Here is a 22080-nt window from a genome sequence, read left to right as displayed (position 1 = left end):
AAAGAAAATAAGGAATGGACATCTTTCTAATACTCATGTATTACTAAAAACCGAGGAAGAAGGAATTAGAAAGATGAGCCGACTTGAAAAATATAGTGGGTGTGTTAACTTTCCAATTTGGACATGTTTGGGCCCACAAAGGCCAGTTGGCTGATAGCCCATTATCAAATTATCATCGAAGGCCGAAACTCGCGACCAGCCGAATCCAGCTGGGCGTGATCCACGTGGAATCGTACAAAAAGCCGACCAATCATTAAATCACCAGTCCATAAAAGCCGAGGCTTCTTCCTTTTAACTCATGCCACGTGTTAAAGTGAGATTAAAGTTTCATATTCCCGTAACAAACAGCACTGTCATCCGAACGTTTCCAGCGCCTTTTGGCGTTGAAAAGCCGTTAATCCCGCCAACTTGCGACGTCACAGCGAAAAAATCAAAATTAATTTTTTTAAAAATCCATTAATAATAAAAATCAGGGAGAGAGAAAGAGAAGAGTGGGAGGGAGGTCGCCTTCCTCATTGCTTCAACATTCCAACTCTTCTGCAACCCCACACCTAAGACTAAATATATACTTATATATATATATATATATATATTATCTGTATATATTTATTTCTCAATTACCCAATTTGCCCCTGACCGTTCTTCCATTGTCTCTCTGCCTATTCGTCTTCTTCTACCCCTCAAACTTGTATATATATATATTAAGAAAACAGAGACACATCATCAGCTGGTCTGTGTGTGTCTATCTGTTACATAACACCCACAGAGGCGCCTCAAGCTTTGCCATTCTCTCAGCTTCGCTTCTCTCACAATAATATTCAAGTAACACTCATTTATTGTTTGTATCTATTTTCTGTATTTATTGCTGCTAAAGCTTCGAGCTTTTTCCTTATTGGCATTGCCTCTTTATTTGTCTTTGTTGTTAGTGTTTGGTTTCTGTGTCTGCTTGACAGGTTCTGATTTTTTTTGTCGTTTATGTATTAAGTGGAGACAACCATAGCTATTGAATTCCGTTCTCTTCTGGGTTATCTTTTTCTGATATGATAACATTTTTGGGATTGTAATGTTTATTTCGTTGACTTTTTGGATTATATATATGTGCCAACAAATATTTTTTTACCCAAGATTATGATGAAATTCCCAAGTCAATGACTTGGTCACAAGTACTTTTTTTGTTTGATTTATTGGTTTGCTCTGATTCCATTTGTTCATACTCCAGAGCAAGCACAAAGCAATGCCTGGATTGGCTATGGACGCACCGAATGGGTACAGTGAAGTAGATGAACCCAATGGAGACTACGCGCCTCAAAAGGAAAGCTATAGTCAGCAAGGCTCTCCAAGAAGTCCATTGAGTCCTCAAAGTCCTCATAGTGGCTCCATTGGTCTGGCTATGGATGGTGGGATTGACACCTCTATTGAGCAGTTGTATCACAATGTCTGTGAGATGCAGAGCTCTGATCAATCTCCATCCAGGGCTAGCTTTGGATCATTCGGTGCGGAGTCGAGGATCGATTCCGAATTGAACCATCTTGTTGGATATGTTCATGAGCATTTGGAGATACGAAAAGAGGTTGTGACAGAAACTAAAGAGGCGGGTACTGGTAGTGACTCAACACCTAAGAAAGCAATTGTGTCTGCTGCTAAAAAGTCCCCAACAACAAGGGTAAAGACACCGTCTGCAAAATCAAGTCCTAAGAGCAAATCTCCACATGATAAGCCTCCGCTTGATAAGAGGTATGAGAAGAATCCGAAACAATCCAATGCAGTATTCTCAAAGAACAAGCAGAGAAGTTTTGCTTTACATGGGGTAAGGTTTCAGAATGGAGTCGAGGATCCTCTTGAGGCGGGAATGGATAACCCTGACCTTGGCCCGTTCTTGCTTAAACAAGCAAGGGATTTGATTGGTTCTGGTGAAAATCCCCAGAAAGCGCTTGAGTTTGCTCTCCGGGCAGTGAAATCGTTTGAGAAGTGTACAAAGGAGAAACCCAGTTTAGAGTTGGTCATGTGTTTGCATGTTTTGGCAGCAATCTATTGCAGCTTAGGCCAGTATAATGAGGCAATTCCAGTTCTTGAGCGTGCCATTGATATTCCAGCTATAGAGGATGGCCAAGACCACGCACTAGCCAAGTTTGCAGGGTGCATGCAATTAGGTGATATTTATGCAATGACTGGTCAGATTGAGAATTCAATACTGTTCTATACAGCAGGTATGGAAATACAAAGGCAAGTACTGGGAGAAACAGACCCTCGTCTTGGTGAGACATGTCGGTATGTAGCAGAGGCCCATGTTCAAGCATTGCAATTCGATGAGGCCGAGAAGCTCTGCCAGATGGCTCTTGAAATTCACAGGGAGAATGGTTCCCCTGCTTCCCTTGAAGAAGCAGCAGATAGAAGACTCATGGGACTTATTTGTGACTCAAAAGGAGACTATGAAGCTGCTCTTGAGCATTATGTTTTAGCAGGCATGTCCATGTCTGCCAATGACCAGGAAGTAGATGCTGCTTCAATTGATTGCAGCATTGGAGACGCTTACCTATCCTTGGCTCGGTATGATGAGGCAGTGTTTTCTTACCAGAAAGCACTCACTGTGTTTAAGACAACTAAAGGAGAGAGTCATCCAGCAGTAGCTTCTGTTTATGTTCGTTTAGCTGATCTGTACAACAAGATAGGAAAGTTTAAGGAATCAAAGTCGTACTGTGAAAATGCACATCGAATTTATGGGAAGCCCAATCCTGGCACCCCCTCAGAAGAGATTGCCAGTGGTCTTATTGATGTTTCTGCTATCTATCAATCTATGAATGATTTGGAGCAAGCCCTGAAGTTACTCAAGAAGGCTTTGAAAATCTTTGGTGACGCCCCTGGCCACCAAAGCACAACTGCAGGAATTGAGGCTCAGATGGGAGTCATGTACTATATGATGGGAAATTATTCTGATTCTTATGACACCTTCAAGAATTCCATATCAAAGTTTAGGGCCACTGGAGAGAAGAAATCTGCCTTGTTTGGTATTGCTCTCAACCAAATGGGTCTAGTCTGTGTTCAGCGTTATTCAATAAATGAGGCTGCAGACCTGTTTGAAGAAGCAAGGAATATCTTAGAAAAGGAGTATGGGCCATATCACCCTGATACATTAGGGGTGTATAGTAATTTGGCTGGCACATATGATGCAATGGGAAGGTACTATGCTCTTCCTTGTTCTGGCATTCACTTTTTCAATCATTTGCTGTGTTTTTCAGTTTCTTAGGCTATAAGGTTTCTCACCCAGCAATGAGGTTTAAAGTATTTAGCATGCTTTAAGCTTCTCCTTCTTTCTTTTTTTCTTTTCTTTTTTTCTAATGCTTTAAGTCTTTATGTCTCTTTTGTAACCAATACAGATTGGATGATGCCATTGAAATTCTGGAATATGTTGTTGGCATGAGAGAAGAGAAACTTGGAACAGCAAATCCTGATGTGGCCGATGAGAAGCGGAGGTTGGCTGAGTTGTTGAAAGAAGCAGGCAGGGTTCGGAGCAGGAAACCCAGATCATTAGAGACTCTTCTTGACACTGCCAACTCCAGAATCATAGAAAATGACATCATTCAGGTATTATGATGCAATCAAGTATATAGGCTCGTATATGTAAAGGATGTCCTAGTAGAGGTTTAGTTGGTTTGTGATTGTTAGGTGGTCTTGGAGATTTTAAAAGAATAAGTAAATGACAGCAGGAAAGAGATTCTGGTATGAGTTTAATAATTCCAATATTTGTAAGTGTCAAAAGAAAAAGGTTTGCTTGTTATTGCTTCAATTGTTTCTAGACGTGATAAAATTCCTTTGTCAGATTCTTCTTTGTATGTCTCAATGTCCATACTCAATAAAGAATTGGTGGAGCATCATTTTCTTTTGTTGGTGCACCAAAATGCCTGTTAGACAACTTCAATTGCTTCTTACTACATATATGTGTGTGCTTTCAGAGTAACTAAAATGGCTTATTTGTCTTGGAAGCCTCAAAAGTCATAGCTTATCGAGTAGTTGGGCAGCAATTGTCTTTGAGGTGAATGAACATCTGAAATTAATGGAGGGTATTTATGGGTGGCTCACTTGCTCTTCTCCTTTTTTCAAAAGTACTTCTGATCTAAAGTTTCCTAGTGGACAAATCACTTAAAAGGCTAAAACAAACCTTCACTAATGCCAAAGTGTAAACAATTATTGCAGCTGATGATTTTAATCAAACAAACCGTGGTTTCATGGCATGGTGTTCATACATTCTTGGAGAGACGACAAGCCTCTGTGACTGAAACTGGGGGGTTGGAGAATGAGCCATTGAGAATGCGCTCAGCAATCAACAGGTTCGCTGCCTGAGAGTAGTGTATGCCATCCCAACTAATATGCCTTGATGGATTTTTACAAGGATTACCATAGACGGTTCCATTCACTATGGCTTTCTTTCCACAGTCAATATGGTAGCCATAGTAACTGCCACAGCAGAAGTCAAATGGATCAACAAAACCTGTCATCACCATACGCAGAAATATTAGGACATAAATGATTCTTGAATCACCATCACATGTTTGATAATGGTAACTTAAGTTACCTTGACTTTTTGCATTGCTAATCAGTGCATATTTAGCTGAATACACATCGACGTATGTAAATAAGGCAAGAGGGAGCTCTGATCTTAACCGTGATACGCTGTCCTTAAGTTGCCGATTGAACTCCTGAGCCACCTCATTCAGAGGCTTCACACAGCCACTCTGGTCCAGATTGACAGGCTTTGATTGATCATAGATGACACTATAGGGCAAGCACCCATCTGGGCCTGTGTTATGCACCCAAAAAAACCTTGCCCCTTCCTTGTATAGTTGCTGAAACATATGGCACATATAAATCAGTACATGTCTATGTTTTGGTCACGTCCAAGGTCCAAGTAAGTTAATAATGCTGATGCATACATACAGAGATTGCTTGGGACAATTGGTTCAGGATTGCAGGAATGGAGGCTCTAACTTCTTCTACCCTCCCGTGTTGAAGACCGTAGGCGAGATCATTCTGACCAATATCAAATGTGTACAGAGCTTTCGAGAAGTCCTCCGGCCTAGGAAGTCTTCCTGGTGCCAATATATATTCAATGGAATGAGATTTGCAGTGATCAAAATTTGCTGTAGTGGGAAGGAGAGAAGACTAACTGTTTGAACTAAGTTGTTTATAGAGAGCAATGCTGTGAGACTTGAATCTTATGAACTGGGAAAGTTGAATGCCAAGATGAAATGGGCTGTAGCCGCCCGGCCTAATAGATGAACCCCCAGTTGCAAAATTTGCACCATGCCTGAAATTGGTCCCAAGTGAGTCCAGGTATGGACTGAGGTATGGTAACTGCAATTTCTCAGCTGCACAAAGTTTAAAACCAAATAAGAAATAATAGGTCACCTATTATTTACCCGATATAGCTGATATAGCCGAGTAGAAAGAGTCGAAACTTGTAGAGCGTGACATGACAAATAGAGAAGTTGCTTACCTATGAAATCTATAATAAGACGACCATCAGAAAAGCGGCCAGAAGGATGTCCAAAGAAGCTTTCACCATTTGGAGGAGGAACCTCAGATATGGCTGCTGAGATTGCCCCTGTATCAGAGTTTGAGTCTCCAAAGTTTTATACTGCTGGAAACCCACAACTCCTAGAACCGCCAACAGCCCCAGCATTCACTGCCTTCAGTTGCTCAGGCAGAACCAAAACTAAAAGCCCAAGTGCACAAAGTAGCCTGGCCAGATCCATGGTAGGCTTAGCAAATTATCATCAGAACATAATTTGGGGTTAAATTCAATTGGCACAAAAGTATGTATGTACAGAATTATTGAAATTGGTTTCAGGAAAAACGATAGAGAACATGATATCATGGTCCACCGCATCTATTCACATGTGAATGGATAATGCAATTTTCCTCGGAGAAAATAAAATAAAATAACAGTAATGTAAAATTGTAAATCCTCTGTAGATTCTGCTTCGGTAAACATAATGAGCACATATTAATCCTCTGTAGATTTTGAGGGTTATGCTGTAAACATAACATTTTGGGCAGGATTATAATGTAATTGTCACTAAGTAATATGCTTTTAATTTTATCCCAGCGGTTTTTTTTTTCTTTTGCTCGAGAAAAAGTATTAACTGGATGTAAATAGTTTTCAACCAGTTTTTCTGTTTTTGTTGCCTTCAAAAAGAGAGCAAAAACATATTCATTGAAATGAACAACACTCAACTTCCATCTTGTATTTCATCCCCTTTTTCATACCATCCTGATAAGTTGATCATCATCAGCTTAAAGGGATTTTTCCAGTACAACCTTGGGTTTTTAACCTGATTCCTAGCAAAGTTGAGAAAGAACTCCCTGTAGTTGTGGATTGCTTGCATTAGGCATTAGCAATGCAATCATCAGAAGGCGAAATGAAAAATGCAGCAGATGGCCCTAGCATTACTTGTATTCGGGATATCGATAACAGCTAACCCTATAAGAAAGAAACATCAGGAGCTCTCTGAAACTGCAGGCCATCTTTTTCAGTCGGGAAGATGAAGAACCCACTTATAGGTTATACAGCATATGTGAACAAACGATCTGTCTTTGGGTTGACACTCTTCTGATATCAATAATGTATAATGTGACAATGGCATAATGCCAAAGTATATGTCACCAATTCTGCTGAAATTTTCTTTCTTTTATTTAAACAAAGAATCAGTAAACAAGTATAGTAGGTAAAAGGAATTATAAACCAAAAGTAAAAAGGTGCAACCTGGTGCGGCTTTCACCAGAAGCTGCTTAAATTGCGGATGCTTCAACCCCCAACCAAAACGGTTCTGGAGGCCAAAACTTGAGACATTGATGATCATGAGAACCCTATAATTTTAAAATATTAGCATGACAATTGCACTTCCTAACAAATTGGCTGTTTGTGTAGTTGTCGTGAACTCCATGAAGTCCGTACAGATGAACAAGGGAATATTACTGTAGGTAGCCTCTTACTTTCCTCAAGATGAGGAAAATCAATTGTGTAGTGAAGTCCACGGCTCTCATGCCTAGCAAGAGCACTGCTCACCACTAGCTTTGCACAACAGAAAAAGTTCCTCATTTCACAAGCCTCAAGCCCCACCATTGTGCGTTCCCATCCTAGCTGAAATAAGTATTCCTCCCATTTAGCCTCTAGATCACAAATCTTTTGCTCTGCTGCTTCAAGCCTTGTCGTAGACCGAACAATTCCGACATACTTCCACATGATTGATTGCACTTCTTTTCTTATTTCTCTGGTCATTGTCAAAATTTTGTTGATGACATTGCTCTCAAGTGATACAGGCACAACTGGTCTGGACCACCAATTTGAAGCACTGGAGTCGAGGCTAGAGCTCTTCATGTGATCAATTGACGGCTGGACTGCTCTTCGTGCAAAAACTAGAGCTTCAAGCAATGAGTTACTAGCAAGACGGTTTGCTCCATGCAAACCTGTGCAAGCAACTTCACCTGCCACATACAGGCCCCGTACATTTGTCTCTCCCTGAAGTCCAGCACGGACTCCCCCACACATATAATGAGCAGCAGGAACCACTGGAATTGGCTGACGAGTTATGTCCAAGCCATACTTAAGGCACTCAGCTGCTATGTTGGGGAAGTGTGAGAGAATTTTTTCCCTCGGCTTGTGACTTATATCAAGTAGCACATACTTTTCATTACGCTTTTTAAGCTGGTCGTCTATGCCTCTTGCCACCACATCCCTGGGAGCAAGTTCTGCTCGTTCATCATAGAGTGGCATGAACCTTTCCATGTCTAAATTGTAGAGGATGCCTCCATCACCCCTGACGGCTTCAGTGATGAGAAATGCATTTTCTCGAGCCTTGGTAGGTTTGGCAGGAAGGCCTTCATCAGCTAAGGCTGTAGGATGGAACTGAACAAACCTGTGAAAGAAAAACAAACCATAAAAACATAAAAGGGGGATAGCTAACAATTTCAAAAGCCTACAATATTACACTTAAAGCTACATAGCTTATCCAATATCAAGTTCCACCCTTACAAATCATGACAACATGGGTTTTGCCACTGGAGGATCATTCAAAACTAATTTGCCAATTTGGGCACTAGCAGAGTATTATAAGTTTGAACCATACTAGAAGAAAAACTTGTGAGCGGAAGCGCTATGGAACAAAGTTGTAATGTTTTTACCAAATTTTCGAAATGGCCCTTTGATTGTCTCGCATAATCAATTAACCCATATTTGCAACACAGTTTTTTTTTTCTCAAAAAAAAATTCAGATTATTGATGTGTTTACTTACTCCATGTTGGAAATCACAGCTTGAGCTCTATGAGCCATAGCAATTCCATCCCCTGTGGCCACCTATAAGAACACATCACAAGCAATCAGATAGAGCATTTTACTTATGATAAAACAGGCACACATCACAAGCAATCAGATAGAGCATTTTACTTATGATAAAACAGGTAATCATTCTCTGATTATATTTTTCTACAATCACTCAATTTTGTCTCTTAACTACTTAAATAAAAGAATTGCATCTTTGTTCTAGAATATACAGAGGGAAAAAAAATTAGAGGTGTACTTCAAAAACATAAGTACCGGAGGATTTGTAGTTGTCGGATAGATTTGCCCAGCCCCACCAGACGCAAGTAAAGTCACCTTTGAAATAAATCGTATCACCTGAAAGTGCAAAATAAGGGAATTTTGTAAACAAATATGGATATGTGTTTCCATTAACGGACAAAGGCAAGGAGGATGATGGTATAGATTTCTTCTAGCAAAATATTCCCCTACAAAACCTTAAAGAGAATGTGCGGCAAATTGTAGTCACCTCTTGTGTTTCTGTATTCAAAGTGTCAACACCAAGACAAACTGTGTCAGAACCATCCTGTATTGCCAGAAATACATTTTTCTGTTAGTAAAAACGGAAAAGTATTCATACAATTCCTACAATCAATTTTAAATATATCAAATCAGCATGGAGCTAATTTAGACCACCAAAGCTTTCACTTAGTTCCTAGGTGTGTGTTAGAGTTAATACTATGATAGAACCTAGTTGCCTTTCTGAAAGTCAATCCTCTAAAGCCAATTTGTGCAGAAGCAAGTGAAACACACTTTCACAAACAAAGCATGAGGAAAAAGTAAACCTGACAAGTTAGCAAATCTATTGCAAGGTGGTGTTCAAACATGAAGATATTAGGATCCTTAAGAACTGCCTCCAACAGAGCCCGTTCAATCTCCCTTCCAGTCATATCAGCAGCATGAACAATTCTGTGATGAGAATGACCCCCCTCTCTTGCTAAGTGCAAGTTTCCATCCTCCCCATGGTCGAATGATGCCCCCATTGCAATTAATTCTCTAATTCTTTCAGGTCCTTCTGTACAGACAACCTGGACAAAATATCACAATAATCATTTATCATCTGCAACTTATTCACAATAATCAATTGTCATCTGCAACTTATTTGTGTCAACTTATAAGTCCAATAACATACTCTGACAGTCTCCTCGTCGCATAGATAAGCCCCTGCTACAATTGTATCCTGTACATGACTCTCCACAGAATCCGAAGGGCACAACACAGCACTAACACCACCTTGAGCATAGTTTGTATTGCTCTCGTGAGGCTCAGCTTTGGTAATCACAGCAACAGATCCATGTTTTGCCACTTCAAGAGCATAACGAAGGCCAGCAACTCCACTACCAATAACGGCAAAATCAAAAACTTAGTGGAATCATCTCTCAGGCTTGATACAGTGACTGTTCTTAAGGACTTTGAGTTCTCATTAATTGGATATTGAGAAAAGTTACATCTCTGGATCTGCAAGAACTTTGATGCCCCAGCTGACCTGGATAATTTTGAAATAAAGCATAAGTGAGGCATAAAAAGATCTATATCGTGGACCAGCAGGGACATCAACTTCAGAAGAATGTGGAGTTTTGTACATGAAAAAACAAAGTAAAAGTCTTATATAAATTAACTACAGGACCAAGGCAGTAATCAGGTACCATACCACGAAAGCTCTTTATGTGTGCTTCCATTGAATGTCACACTGGAAACCCAGGAAGCCTTTCTACAACCTTGTCCCTTAAAGTCCCTCACCCTATAATGCAGTTTGCCACTTCCAGCAGGTATACAAGTTGTCATTGCAATCTTTCTGAAGGTTAACAAGATTAAGGGAAGAAAAACATATCAGCAACTGTAACTAAGAATCTGTATGTAGTTGTATCTAGAAAAATAATATAAAATTTACACACAATCTGATCATCATAGAACTGGAAAGAAAAAAAGAGTAAAACGAACCTACTAACCAAAGGACTAAAATTATAAGCTGATTCATCATCAGCAAAGATGTATATAAAAAGGACAAGAATATCACCAACCAAGGTTGACACTTTTTAGATCCCGTTTTGTATCTCGCCAAAAATAAAAAACATCCCAACACTAGTAAAAAGAAGTGCAACAAAAGAGAAGAAATAAAACAGCTGGATTAAGCAGAAGTTATTATCTGAATTAACCAGAAACACCCATCATCCAAGCAGAGGTGTCATGCTCATGACTCAAAACATGCAACCGAGAAAGTTATTTCACCCAAAAACAAAAAGAAGAAACAAAAATGAAAACTGAACATATCAGCATACTGATGAACAAAGCCCAGATTCAATAACCCACCAAAAAAGTTTTGAATTTAGACAAGCCCACACCATATTGGCATATTCAAGAACCCATTGAAAACGTAGAACCAAACAGTTGAACCTCAGTACTTACAGAGATTGTTCTAACCAAGTATTTCAGACACTCTGCCGGGTGACAGACGAAACGTATCTGAATTTGGGCCTTGCTGCTTTTCAAGGAATGAATTTAACCCAAAAGAAACAAATAGATTTTGAACATAAGAACATAATTATGAAATTGCCGATTGGAAAAGAGAAAGATGAAGAGGTGGAAAGATTCCCTACATTCACGAGATTCAACGCCCAAGCTTGGAGCTTTTTGTAGCTAGAGAACCATCGTCGAACTTCGCGCCATACTTTCCTTATGTGCAGCCATCCCCTTGCTTTTACATTTTTGTTTTTTTTTTGTGCTGAGATTTTGTCCTCATTAATGACGGTTACTTGATTATTAATATTAACATATACCATTAACCATTAAATATTGTTATTCAGCCAAACAAAAACATTAAAAATTGTGTTCAACTAAAAATAATAAATAAAAATCATGATTTGAAAATGTATCTACACTTTATTTGAAATTTACTAAATTAAAATCTCGCTCTTGATGTGAAATATAAACATATAGAGAGCTCAAAATATGAGGAACTTCCTGATATTATTTAGAATGTTCTACTAGAAAAAAACTCGTACTCGTAGTTTATCCTAACTAAAATGGGATAACTTTTTTTTTTAATTTCCATTGAACCATTTGAATATAAAAGTTAAGAATAGACAAGACAATGAAATGATTCTTTTGGAGTTGGACCATGACATTCCACTATGCGATAGAAAATGGTAAGCAAGAAGACGAGTGGTAGTATAATTTATTTTCTTATTCTTTTTTTCCTTTGAAAAACCAAAATCTTGTTAAATGGTCATTAAATAAAATAATAAAAATTGGTTGGAATTAATTGGCAAAATCAGTGTTGTTTAATAATTTAAGTCGGTGGCTAATTGTAATGAGTGTGGCGTTTTTGTCCATTCAAAAGCTGAGGAGGCAGTTGATCAACTTTAGCTTGGTCAAAAAAGGTCAGGGAAAAATATAAGACAGCTTCGTGGTATATTCATGAGAAATTAGAGCCACTAGAGCATAATCTTGAAAAAGTGACCATGGATTGGCCACCCGAAGTGGAAAAAAAAAACCACCAATGTGGTGGACTGGGTGGGTGGGGTCTCATTTTGTTACCATATACATGCAAATAGAAACCTAGTCCAACTGTTGAAGTAGGACCGTAACGATGTATACCACAGAATTTCATTCGTTAGGAATCAAATTCAAATTGGAATTCTATACATCATTATTGACATGTTAGGTCATTTTATAGTATACTTCCTTATATTTAACCATCGGTTCAAACTTACCATGCTGAATACTTTTATGTGACAGATTCAATGTCCTTTTGTGTTTTTCTCTTCTTTTACGTAGTAGGTCACTTGAAAAGAGAGATAGGAACAAAAATAAATTGTGATCACTGTTCAAAACTTGTTTTAAATTAGCGAGACAACTCTAGAGTCGAGAGGAACTTTCTTTGAAGTTTGAGGACAAACAAAATAGTAGGATGCACCGAAAAAATTCGATAGGGACAAAAACGAATGAATGGAAGTGGAACATCATGCGTCTATGCTAGTTTCGTTTTATTAGAAAATGATTGAAATGACATGAGTTGCTTGATTTTACATAACCTAAAGGGAGTTTCACTAAAACATTAGCAAAATGTGAGTTGGGTAACATAAATATTGAAATGAGTGAACATAAACATTTAAAACACACCCAAAAAGTTGACTTTGGGTTTTTCTATTTTATTGCTTGGTTTTTTTTATAAATACTAATTGGGTTTATTTATAAATTTGTATTTATGTTATTGGGCTATCAAAAGACCTAAAAGGCTATAATAAGGAGCTTAGAGTGAGGAGCTTATTTGAGGGTTTCAATCCCACCATCAACAAATGTGAGAAAATCAATGGACTTAAACATTTTAAATGGTTTGATGGTAAGATTGAACCCCGCCTCAAATAAGCTCATCACTCTAAACTCTTCATTGTAGAAGCTCCCTCAAAAGACCTTGCTCAAGGTTTAGGGCCATTCTAAATATGGACCATTGAGTTTCAATTTCATCACTTTACACCCATTGTTTTCAAATATGATCAATTTAAGCTTTTTGTTAAGTTGACTGTCAAAAATCCGTTAAGTAATGACATGTCTTTTGTATGGCCCACTTTTTTTTTTTTTTATGTGTCTTTAGGTCACTCGGAAAGATAGAGACAAAAATTAATTGTGATCGTCGATCACCATCCAAAACTTGTCTTTAAATTAGCAAGACAACTCTAGAGTCGAGAGGAACTTTCTTTGAAGTTTGAGGCCAAACAAAAGCAGTAAGCTGCACAGAAAAAATTCAATAGGGACAAAGACAATTGAATGGAAGTGGAACATTGTTTAGGCTAGTTTTGTTTCATTAGAAAATGATTGAAATGACATGAGTTGCTTGATTTTACATAACCTAAAACTCATTAGCATGTGAACTAGGTAACATAAGTACTAAAATGAGTGAACATAAAGAAAATACTTGGATTTTTATTTTATTTTATGAAACTCTAGGCTTTAAACTGCGATATAACTTTTATGTTTTTTTCTTCTTATAAAAGTTTAATGATATTGTGTGTATGTACACATTTATTTTTTAAAAATTAATCATAGTCGCAAGATGTTTGTAGCTCAAGGAGTTAGTCATACTCCAAACTAATACGAGCATTTGCGTTTGATTTCCTATTTTCCTAATATTCTACTGACGAAATTTTAAAAAAGTTATTTATGGGCCAATGGACCTTAGCCCTTAATGAGTTTTCTTCCAAGATGTTAATGAGTCTTGGGCCCTCTGGCCCTCATTAGAGGCCCAATAGAAGTGAAAAGGAAACTTTGGGGCTTTGAGTGACGTGTCACTTGAGAGTTTGGAGTGCCACCTGGACCTGCCACGTAGGTGGGAGCGTTGAAACGGTCATCGAGGTTTGAGCCTTTTCCTCTGCAGTCTGGAGTGGAGATATGCGCGGGCGCGGTTTCGTAATTTCATTTTCTAATTTTTTATTGTAAAGTAAAGCCAATCTCGCAACTTTCGCTCCTAAAAACGGAATCACAAGTAACAAGCAACAATCTCTTTACTGTTTTCTTCTTCTTCTTCCTCATCTTCCATGTCCATGTATCCATTCAATACTCAGAAACCCTAGCATTGACATTGTTAGCAAAGCGAAGCAGATAGATATGGGGAACTTGATGAACAAGGAGCCACCACCGCCTATGGTGCTGGTCCCACCTCTCTTCGACTTTCCTCCTCTCGCAGCCCGCACCAGGTTCTGCTCTAATTACACCTCCTATGCTCCCATTCTCGACTCATTATTTTTCATTTCAATTTTTTAGCACAAGGCTCTTTTTGCCAGTGCATAAGCCCTTAGCTATGTTGAATACTGGTCTTCACTGCTTGCTTATGAATACCACTCCTGGTTGAAATTGGCCAGCATTTGATTTTCTGCAATTAAATTGTTATGTATATATATATATATATATATTCAAAATATTGTTTTATATTGTGAGTAATTTTGATGCAGGATGTTGGAGTCATCATATGACTTGTTGTTTGGGAAGCTTGCTTTGAAATGTCTGTTTGACGATTATTTTGAACAAGCAAGGCATTTTAGCACAATGATCATGCTAAAGCCCATAGATGATCCTCATGTCGATTTGGTTGCAACTGTATCCTTCGTGATTTAGCTGAATCTGAAATTTCAAAGTTGATGGTTTGAATCCACGGGAAATATCTTCCCGTTTTCCTTAACATGTTTAGGTTTCAGGACCACTTGATCACAAACCCGAGGAGAGTATTGTTGGAAATGCATTTTTCCGCTGGCAAAGGTACTTTGAAGTAGATTCAGATTCCCATTGTACATGAATTGCCTTTTTTCTGGGCGATACGTTGGACGTACATGTAGTGACATAAACAATTTCGTAATGCTTATTTCATTGAGCAGTGATGTTGATGATCCTCATACATTCATGGACCTCTTCGTATCGAACACTGATCCGTAAGGAACATCTCTCTCAAGTGTCATTTTTGTCTTTTAATCTCTCGGTTTTTCATATTCAGAGCCATGTTATTTACTTATATATTGCCATACTTTCTGTCACTTTAGGACTTTGCAAATGAGGGCCTGTGCTTACTACCCTAAATATGGATTTGGAGCGTTCGGAATTTTCCCAATGCTTCTGAAAAAAAGGTAAAAACCTTTTGATAAAAATTCCAAATGACTTTTGGGATAGTTGGTGCACATACACATGAATGTATAATATTTACAGAGCTCACTACTGATGCAGAATAACTTCTGAAGACTTTGGTGTTATGGGATTGAGATATGGCTCCACAAACTTGTCAATTGGAGCCACAGCCATGCCCTTCTCCAGTATGTAACCTGAATTTCAATTTTATGAGTTTTTTTTTCCCATATGAGTTATACTTACCTGTATTGTTGTTCTGAACATTCAGTTAATTTTTGGTAATATTTAAATTATGGCATAGCTATCAAGTTTATCTGGTAAGGATGTGAAGTAAGATGTTATCAACTCCTCTAATAAAAAGCAGGAAAATAAAAGAAATGTTGCTGGGTAGACTCTTGTTTGGCTGCTCTGGAAACTTCGGAGAATGGCTATTTTATAACTCGTGATTGCAATTTTGCATCATCTGAATTTTAGAAGGGGAAAGAACTCTGGAGTCATCATTTCTATCTGCACTTACTAGGTGCAGTGGAAACCTTGTGTACTATGTAACTATCTTTTTCTGCAGTGAAAGATGAATGTCCAAGAAGGGCATGGTTGGTGAGCAAGATGGGAAGACTAACAGCCGGGGTGCAGTATGAGCCTGAATGTAAGCCACTCATATGCCTTCTCATAACTGGAGCCTTTGGCCCTGAACGATTGAATGAAGTTCTTTTGTCTTATTTTGATGTTGCTTATTTATATGTTAAAGGATCTTAATACAATTTTATTTCAAATGTAAATCTTGTTGGTTAATTCTTTTTAGATGGGAGTAAAGAAGGTAAAAAATACAGAAATTTAAAGAATTGGAGTTGTGCAATCGGTTATGGAGTGGGATCAAGCAGCCCTTTGAGTCCATCATTCAACTTTGGTCTCGAGCTATCAAAAAGTTCTCAGGTTTATTTTTGTATAGTTTTGATACATTTGTTAAGTTTAATTGATTCCATCGAAGTCTCAAGTGTTTTAGGAGCTAACATTCAATAGTTTTCCTAGCAGCTCAAAAACTTGAAGTTAATTGCTCTATCTATGCATGGTTGTGTTCCAATGCTAGATTCTCGAGTTCTAAATCATAATTGACAGCATGTTCTATACCTCTTTGTGGATCTCAAGCATTGATTTTTATACTGCAGTTCATTGCCTCATTCTATCAACATGTGGTGGTCCAAAGACGGGTATTGTCTATCCCTGGTTTGTTATATGCTACAGAAAAGTTCTTTTTAATTTAATTTGTGTATTTAAATCAGCCTATACTGTACTGACTAACTTTGAACTGCTTTAACTAAACAGGTGAAAAACCCCCTCGAAGAAAATGAAGTAGTTGGAATTACGAATTATATCGATTTTGGCTTTGAATTGCAGACCAGGTAAATAATCAAATATATTTGATATGCAACAAATTTGGTGATAATTTATTATATTGTGATGCTGTTTTAAAGGGTTGATGATACCAAATCGTCAAACGATGTACCAGAATCAAGCTATGTACCTCAAGTCCCTGATTCCACCTTTCAAGTAGCTGCATCCTGGCAAGCCAATAAGAACTTTTTGCTGAAGGTAGCATATTCAATGTAATCTTGTGCTTGCAATTTTTGGATCATGTCAAGTTTATGAAACACTCATTATTCATCCATGCAGGGAAAGGTGGGCCCTCTCAGCTCATCTATAGCGTTGGCATTTAAATCATGGTGGAAACCTTCTTTCACATTCAGCATTTCAGGTATCTCTAATTGGTAAATTTTTATGACCACATTATAAAATCAGGAAACATTTTATTGCCAAGATTACTATGCTATACAAAAAGTCACCAATGGTCTTGGATTTGGGCCTGAATGACATAGAAGAAGTCCTGCTTTGCATGTGAATGTGCTTGTCCAAGTACTGAATGAGTACAAACTGACCCCTTGTGTATTGCAGCTACCAGAGATCACGCTGTTGGGGAGACAGGTTATGGTTTTGGCATTCGCGTTGAGAATCTTAGACAAGCCAGGTTCGTTCATTTGTTTCTTGTTTTTCCATATTTGGATAAACTATCCTATTTTGGCGAATGTACATGGTCAATGGCCATCCATTTGGTCCTAGTCCAGAGTACCTCAAGGGCATGTAGTGCGTTTTGTTTCAAAATAGGATATGCGACACTCTTCATTTTGTGATAATGTTCCTGAAGGTATATGGAACTTGTCTGCCGTAAAATGAATTGATTGTTTGAACCATTTTGCAGTTATCAAAGAGCCGATCCAAACTTTGTAATGTTGACGCCAAATAAGGAGCACCTGGCAGAAGGCATTGTTTGGAAAGTTGGGAAAAGACCGATGCTACAATCAGATATAAATGCTGGAAATTTTGACGGCATACCAAAGGAATTAAGACCCCTTGGGAAAATCTTGTAAAGTATCATTTTTCTTTGTGACTTTTATGAGCATGCCCAAAACCACGAGTTTGGAGTTGAAGCTTGCCTGGCTGCTGATGCACTGGCAATGGGGGGAGTTGGGCTACTCCCCATATTGCCAATTGGTTTCCTTCTTTCGATTCGTAGGTCTTTTGAGTATGCATGCCGACTTCTTTTGGGGACTCATAGGATTTACTTTTAACTCCATAACTGGGTTTCATATTTTATAATTTTACAATAATCCATCCATTGAAGTCATCGAAATGAATTAGAGTGATTGATCGGGATGGATTGAATTGAATCTGAAACATCCTTGTAGTTTGTTACGAAAAGGATGTGAAACTTAAAATGTTTGTTAGGAAAAGGATATGAACGTTCGAATATTAATAGAATGGCTGAAGACAAATAAATCTTTTGCCATATTGACAGAGCGTTGCGTGTGGACAAAGACTTACTCAAGCGTAAGTGTTTGGGGTCTTCGTAAGCATGAAATTGCCTGGATAGGTTGAAAAACAGTTGTAATTTGATCCCTTGGACATATCGGAAACCCCTCTGGGCTTTTCGCCGCAGGTCTCTTTCATTCTCGTAGGCTAGCAAACCAAAAAGGGCTTACCTTTACTTGTCTGGGCCGGCAGTTTAGCCGTTAAATATGAAAATAAAAAATAAAATTGCATTGCTCAGATTTAAAACTACAAAAATAAAATTGAAATAGGAGAACTAAAGCATGAACAAAAATATTTCTTTTGCCAATTATTTGTGTTATATATCCAGTTACTCTCTCACACTCAACTATGACAGTCTCAACTCTCCCACTAGAGTACAATCTACACTAATCTACAATGTTCGTTCGTTATATGAAAGCTTGGATATTAATAAGAAGTGAATCAAACTAGGCAATCCTTCCAGGGCAGCTGTCCCCAAAACCCAAATGGCTGCTTCTTCACTCATTTCTACAAACTTCCGCTCTTCCCCAACTTTCTCTTCCCTTCCCTCGTTTTCTCGCTTTCCAAACAGAAAGCTCATTACTTTTCCTCTCTCCAAATCCATTTCCCTCCACAAATCCCCCAGCTCAACAAGCTCACCTATCCTCTCCCTTCTTCACCACAAAACCCAGAAAAGGTCTTTGATCCCGTACAAGACTTACTGTCCTCCATGCCTCCACAAGCTTCTGCTCACCACCAAGAACCCCTTCTCGACCGCCTTGGATTCTCTGCTCATTCTCTGCACTTCGGTAGCTCTAGCTTTGTCCCTCTTCATCGCCGATGTGGATCCGGCCTCGGCTTTCGTGGTCACTCCGCCGAGAAAGTTGCAATCCGATGAGCTCGCTACGGTTCAGCTCTTTCAGGAGAACACTCCCTCTGTTGTTTACATCACCAATCTTGCAGCCAGGTATTTTTTAACTTTGACCATTTTCAGTTGTGCTTACTTTTAATTTATGTTTAGTTTCTACTTTTGGGTTGGGATTGTGATTTTGAAGCGGTGGTGGTGGGTGTTTGTTGGTTTTAGGCAGGATGCGTTTACTTTGGACGTGTTTGAGGTACCGCAGGGGTCTGGGTCAGGCTTTGTGTGGGATAAAGACGGTCACGTTGTCACCAATTACCACGTGATTCGTGGTGCTTCTGATCTCAGGTTAGTTGGTTTCTGATTCTTTCTTCGTTGAAATGTATTTACTGTTTTGTTACATCAAATTTTGGTTCGGCAATTCTAATTAAGTTGTAGTATCAGAACAATCTGATGATTTAATATAGTTCTGCTTTGCCTCAACATCAATGTCGTGGACAACAGATATACGAGTTCTATATACGTTTGGACCTCCTTCAATTTTGATAAGTTCGTTGTAGTTTATAGCCTACAGGCTAGATGCCATTATGGGTTGTAAAAGGTGGCTCTGTGATGGCCCATTTATTCTTCAACCTAAGCATCATGTCACTAGAATTATGGAGTCTGGAGAGTACAGGATGCGATTATTAGAATGAAGAGGGATCGATAGAATCCTGTCAAAGTTTGTGGTGGGGATATTATGGAACTGTATGTTCAATTAATTGATTGGCTTCCCCATATCACTCTTCTTAAGGGCCGTTCTTGAGTATAATTTTTTCTCTGGTCATGTGTGAGACATCTTTTGCTTGCAAATTGAGATAATTTTTTGGTTTGACGTCATTAGATTGTTTGACAGAGATTCTCTATTGTCTTCTTTTCTTTTTCTTTTGTAGTGTTAATTGAAAAAGTGACAATGGAACCTCTCCTCATGGTTTGCATCTAAATCACTGCTAGTTATTTACAGGGTCACACTTGCTGACCAGTCAACTTTTGATGCAAAAGTTGTTGGATTTGACCAAGACAAGGATGTTGCTGTTTTACGTGTTGATGCACCCAAAGACAAACTAAGGCCTATACCTATTGGTGTCTCTGCAGACTTGCTTGTTGGTCAGAAAGTGTTTGCTATTGGCAATCCTGTAAGTATAGTTTTATTTCCTACATGTTTTGCTGCATTACTCTCATCTTTTTATTTCAAATACGTTGGAGATATCATGAAGTTTTAAAATACCAAGCAGATAGACAACCTGCGAATTACTAAGATACTTGATGTACTCATTTAGTTCACTTAAAATGTATTGATTCAATTGTCCATAGAGAATAGGTTAAATGCAGTAATTTTATCCATCTTTTCTACCAAAATATATGTTCAAGTAGATGGAAATGAAAATCAGTACTCAAGAAAGGCTTTTCCCACAGCATGCCCCACAGCATGCTTGTGCACATAGTTACCTAGTATCAAACAGGAGATTCTCTGTAGCTATTAACAGAGTTGATGTTCTTCTCTCACAAAAGTCTATGAAAGGTTTCAGTATGACAAACTGTATGGTCGATCTCAACTGACAATTTGATTTTGTGTTTAACTTTGCAGTTTGGGCTTGACCATACTCTTACAACTGGTGTTATCAGGTACATAGTCTATTGATTCTATGTTTGTTTGGGTCTTTAACTGATGAGTCATGCATGACTTCTAGCATTGAATGGACTGCAATGGTGTTGCTTTTCTATTCATTAGGTTTGCATTCTGCTGGTGGATTCCTGTCAATGAGAAACTGTGCATTTTACTGATGCATTTTTCATGTTATCTATAGTGGGCTTCGCAGAGAAATTAGTTCTGCTGCTACTGGCCGTCCAATTCAAGATGTTATACAGACAGATGCTGCCATTAATCCTGGTAATAGTGGGGGCCCACTTCTAGATAGCACAGGAAGCCTTATCGGGATAAATACAGCTATATATTCACCTTCTGGTGCATCATCAGGTGTTGGATTTTCAATTCCAGTTGACACTGTGAGTAGACATCATGTGAAGGTCCTTCTGTTAACATTCCTTCTTGTCATGCTTTTGAGATAATTCTTCTGATTTTCTTTTGAATATTTTTACATATTCAGGTAAATGGTATTGTTGACCAGTTGGTCAGATTTGGGAAGGTCACTAGACCTGTTTTAGGAATTAAGTTTGCACCTGATCAATCTGTTGAACAGTTGGGGGTCAGTGGAGTGCTTGTCTTAGACGCACCAGCAAATGGTCCAGCTGGCAAAGCGGTACTCTTTCCCCTTTCTGTTTTTCCAATATAAGTATTGTACTACAGAAATTAATTTCCTTTTGGTAGATAATATGATTAAACTAGAACCGAATTGTGAAAAGATGTTAGTTGTGCTTCCATTCAACTGGAGCTGATAAACCTCCAATTTGCAGGGACTGCTACCAACCAAGCGTGATGCCTATGGCAGACTCATCTTGGGTGACATTATAACATCTGTGAATGGTAAAAAGGTCAGCAATGGCAGCGACTTGTATAGAATTCTCGACCAATGTAAAGTGGGTGATAAGGTATGGTCTTTCATCCTATCGCTTTGTCCCTTATTATTTCCCAGATTATATGTAGCCTGTAAAAAGTCTTGACGCATCCTAGTACAAGCAAACTTTTCTCCACTTATCTGGTGCTAGGTTTTCTAGTATTTCTGGTCTCAGATGGGCTTCCTGTTGGCCAAACTAATGTTGATCTGAGCTTGTTTGGGACTTAAAAAGAATAGGGTAGTTTAGTTATTTATAAATATCGAGCTTATATATGTAGTTCAACATAATAATGTAGTATTTGAACGCAGGTGACTGTGGAGGTGTTGCGTGGTGATCAGAAGGAGAAGATCCCTGTTGTACTTGAACCAAAGGCCGACGAGACATGACCAATCAAATGCTTTGATTTGTGTATGTAAAATGGGACAAATCGCCTCTGATCTAATGAAATTCTCGGTTAACCAAGAAAAATGGGACAGATTACCATTTGTTTTTGGGCATTGATGGTTTTATTTGAAAGGGTCCGGTTGTACATATATCTGTGAACTATTGTAATTAATCATCACCCTTGATATGGCAGTTCCATGTTTATGATGTAGAAGAACTCTCTGAGCAACTTTTATCTGCACAACATCGTGTTTATAATGCTTTTGACAAGAACGGGGATTGTATTGACGGAGAATGCATTGTTCGTCTGATAATGCTGTTCTATTGCGGATGCGTGGAGGGTGGATTTTCTGATTTAGTCAGTAGACAGGGCTTTGAATGAAAGCTGTGAATGTTTTCCATCGCAGTTTATGTTGGTTTTATTGCCCTTGCTGTCTTCATTTCAAGTCTTTAATTAGTTTGGCTTGAACA

At 38.4% G+C, this 22080-nt stretch overlaps 5 protein-coding genes across 6 annotated transcripts; 3 read left to right on the top strand and 2 right to left on the bottom strand.

Moving 5' to 3' along the window:
* The first annotated feature begins 517 nt into the window (after positions 1-517).
* KLCR2 (Tetratricopeptide repeat (TPR)-like superfamily protein) lies at positions 518-3910 on the top strand. 2 transcript variants are annotated; one of them, XM_008232384.2, is made up of 3 exons: positions 518-822; positions 1220-3177; positions 3375-3910. In XM_008232384.2, exons 2-3 carry the CDS (start codon positions 1235-1237, stop codon positions 3589-3591), a joined length of 2160 nt encoding a protein of 719 aa, XP_008230606.2. In that variant the 5' UTR covers positions 518-822; positions 1220-1234; the 3' UTR covers positions 3592-3910. The 2 variants fall into 2 exon arrangements, with proteins under 2 accessions (XP_008230606.2, XP_088906141.1); XM_089050015.1 differs by lacking the exon at positions 518-822 and having other exon boundaries at positions 1103-3177.
* Positions 3911-4019: 109 nt separating this feature from the next.
* Positions 4020-5852, bottom strand: LOC103329861 (GDSL-like Lipase/Acylhydrolase superfamily protein). Its single transcript, XM_008232383.2, is given in 5 exon segments — positions 4020-4486; positions 4571-4841; positions 4933-5084; positions 5163-5363; positions 5492-5852. Coding segments are annotated over 5 exon segments (1134 nt in total). The 5' UTR covers positions 5751-5852; the 3' UTR covers positions 4020-4235.
* Positions 5853-6664: 812 nt separating this feature from the next.
* On the bottom strand, positions 6665-11092 carry AO (L-aspartate oxidase). The gene is given in 10 exon segments (XM_008232381.3): positions 6665-7913; positions 8290-8351; positions 8592-8672; positions 8824-8880; positions 9140-9382; positions 9487-9716; positions 9719-9840; positions 10006-10149; positions 10761-10833; positions 10952-11092. Coding segments are annotated over 8 exon segments (1941 nt in total). The 5' UTR covers positions 10140-10149; positions 10761-10833; positions 10952-11092; the 3' UTR covers positions 6665-6901.
* A 2587-nt stretch (positions 11093-13679) lies between these two features.
* On the top strand, positions 13680-17652 carry LOC103329858 (beta-galactosidase). The gene is made up of 14 exons (XM_008232380.2): positions 13680-14047; positions 14303-14447; positions 14539-14606; positions 14723-14776; positions 14885-14968; positions 15066-15151; positions 15532-15612; positions 15769-15899; positions 16133-16174; positions 16290-16366; positions 16439-16556; positions 16638-16719; positions 16917-16989; positions 17221-17652. Exons 1-14 carry the CDS (start codon positions 13959-13961, stop codon positions 17387-17389), a joined length of 1299 nt encoding a protein of 432 aa, XP_008230602.1. The 5' UTR covers positions 13680-13958; the 3' UTR covers positions 17390-17652.
* A 533-nt stretch (positions 17653-18185) lies between these two features.
* On the top strand, positions 18186-21826 carry DEG1 (DegP protease 1). The gene is made up of 8 exons (XM_008232379.2): positions 18186-18777; positions 18895-19017; positions 19673-19844; positions 20297-20334; positions 20517-20715; positions 20817-20969; positions 21124-21258; positions 21534-21826. Exons 1-8 carry the CDS (start codon positions 18317-18319, stop codon positions 21609-21611), a joined length of 1359 nt encoding a protein of 452 aa, XP_008230601.2. The 5' UTR covers positions 18186-18316; the 3' UTR covers positions 21612-21826.
* Positions 21827-22080: the final 254 nt, after the last annotated feature.

The sequence above is a fragment of the Prunus mume genome, linkage group LG4, assembly GCF_029339155.1.
Source record: "Prunus mume cultivar Tortuosa linkage group LG4, ASM2933915v1, whole genome shotgun sequence".
NCBI classification, from domain to species: domain Eukaryota; kingdom Viridiplantae; phylum Streptophyta; class Magnoliopsida; order Rosales; family Rosaceae; genus Prunus; species Prunus mume.
The sequence above is the reverse complement of the archived record's forward strand: the minus strand, read 5'-3'. Positions and strand labels throughout refer to the sequence as shown.

Excerpts from the sequence above, each read along its gene's own strand:
- KLCR2 (XM_008232384.2), top strand. The coding sequence starts at position 1,235 with ATGCCTGGATTGGCTATGGACGCACCGAATGGGTACAGTGAAGTAGAT. Across the intron at positions 3,178-3,374 it reads ACATATGATGCAATGGGAAG|ATTGGATGATGCCATTGAAA; the intron begins GTACTATGCTCT and ends TAACCAATACAG.
- LOC103329858 (XM_008232380.2), top strand. The coding sequence starts at position 13,959 with ATGGGGAACTTGATGAACAAGGAGCCACCACCGCCTATGGTGCTGGTC. Across the intron at positions 15,613-15,768 it reads GGTGCAGTATGAGCCTGAAT|ATGGGAGTAAAGAAGGTAAA; the intron begins GTAAGCCACTCA and ends AATTCTTTTTAG. Across the intron at positions 16,557-16,637 it reads ATAAGAACTTTTTGCTGAAG|GGAAAGGTGGGCCCTCTCAG; the intron begins GTAGCATATTCA and ends TCATCCATGCAG.
- DEG1 (XM_008232379.2), top strand. The coding sequence starts at position 18,317 with ATGGCTGCTTCTTCACTCATTTCTACAAACTTCCGCTCTTCCCCAACT. Across the intron at positions 20,335-20,516 it reads CTTACAACTGGTGTTATCAG|TGGGCTTCGCAGAGAAATTA; the intron begins GTACATAGTCTA and ends TGTTATCTATAG. Across the intron at positions 21,259-21,533 it reads AATGTAAAGTGGGTGATAAG|GTGACTGTGGAGGTGTTGCG; the intron begins GTATGGTCTTTC and ends ATTTGAACGCAG.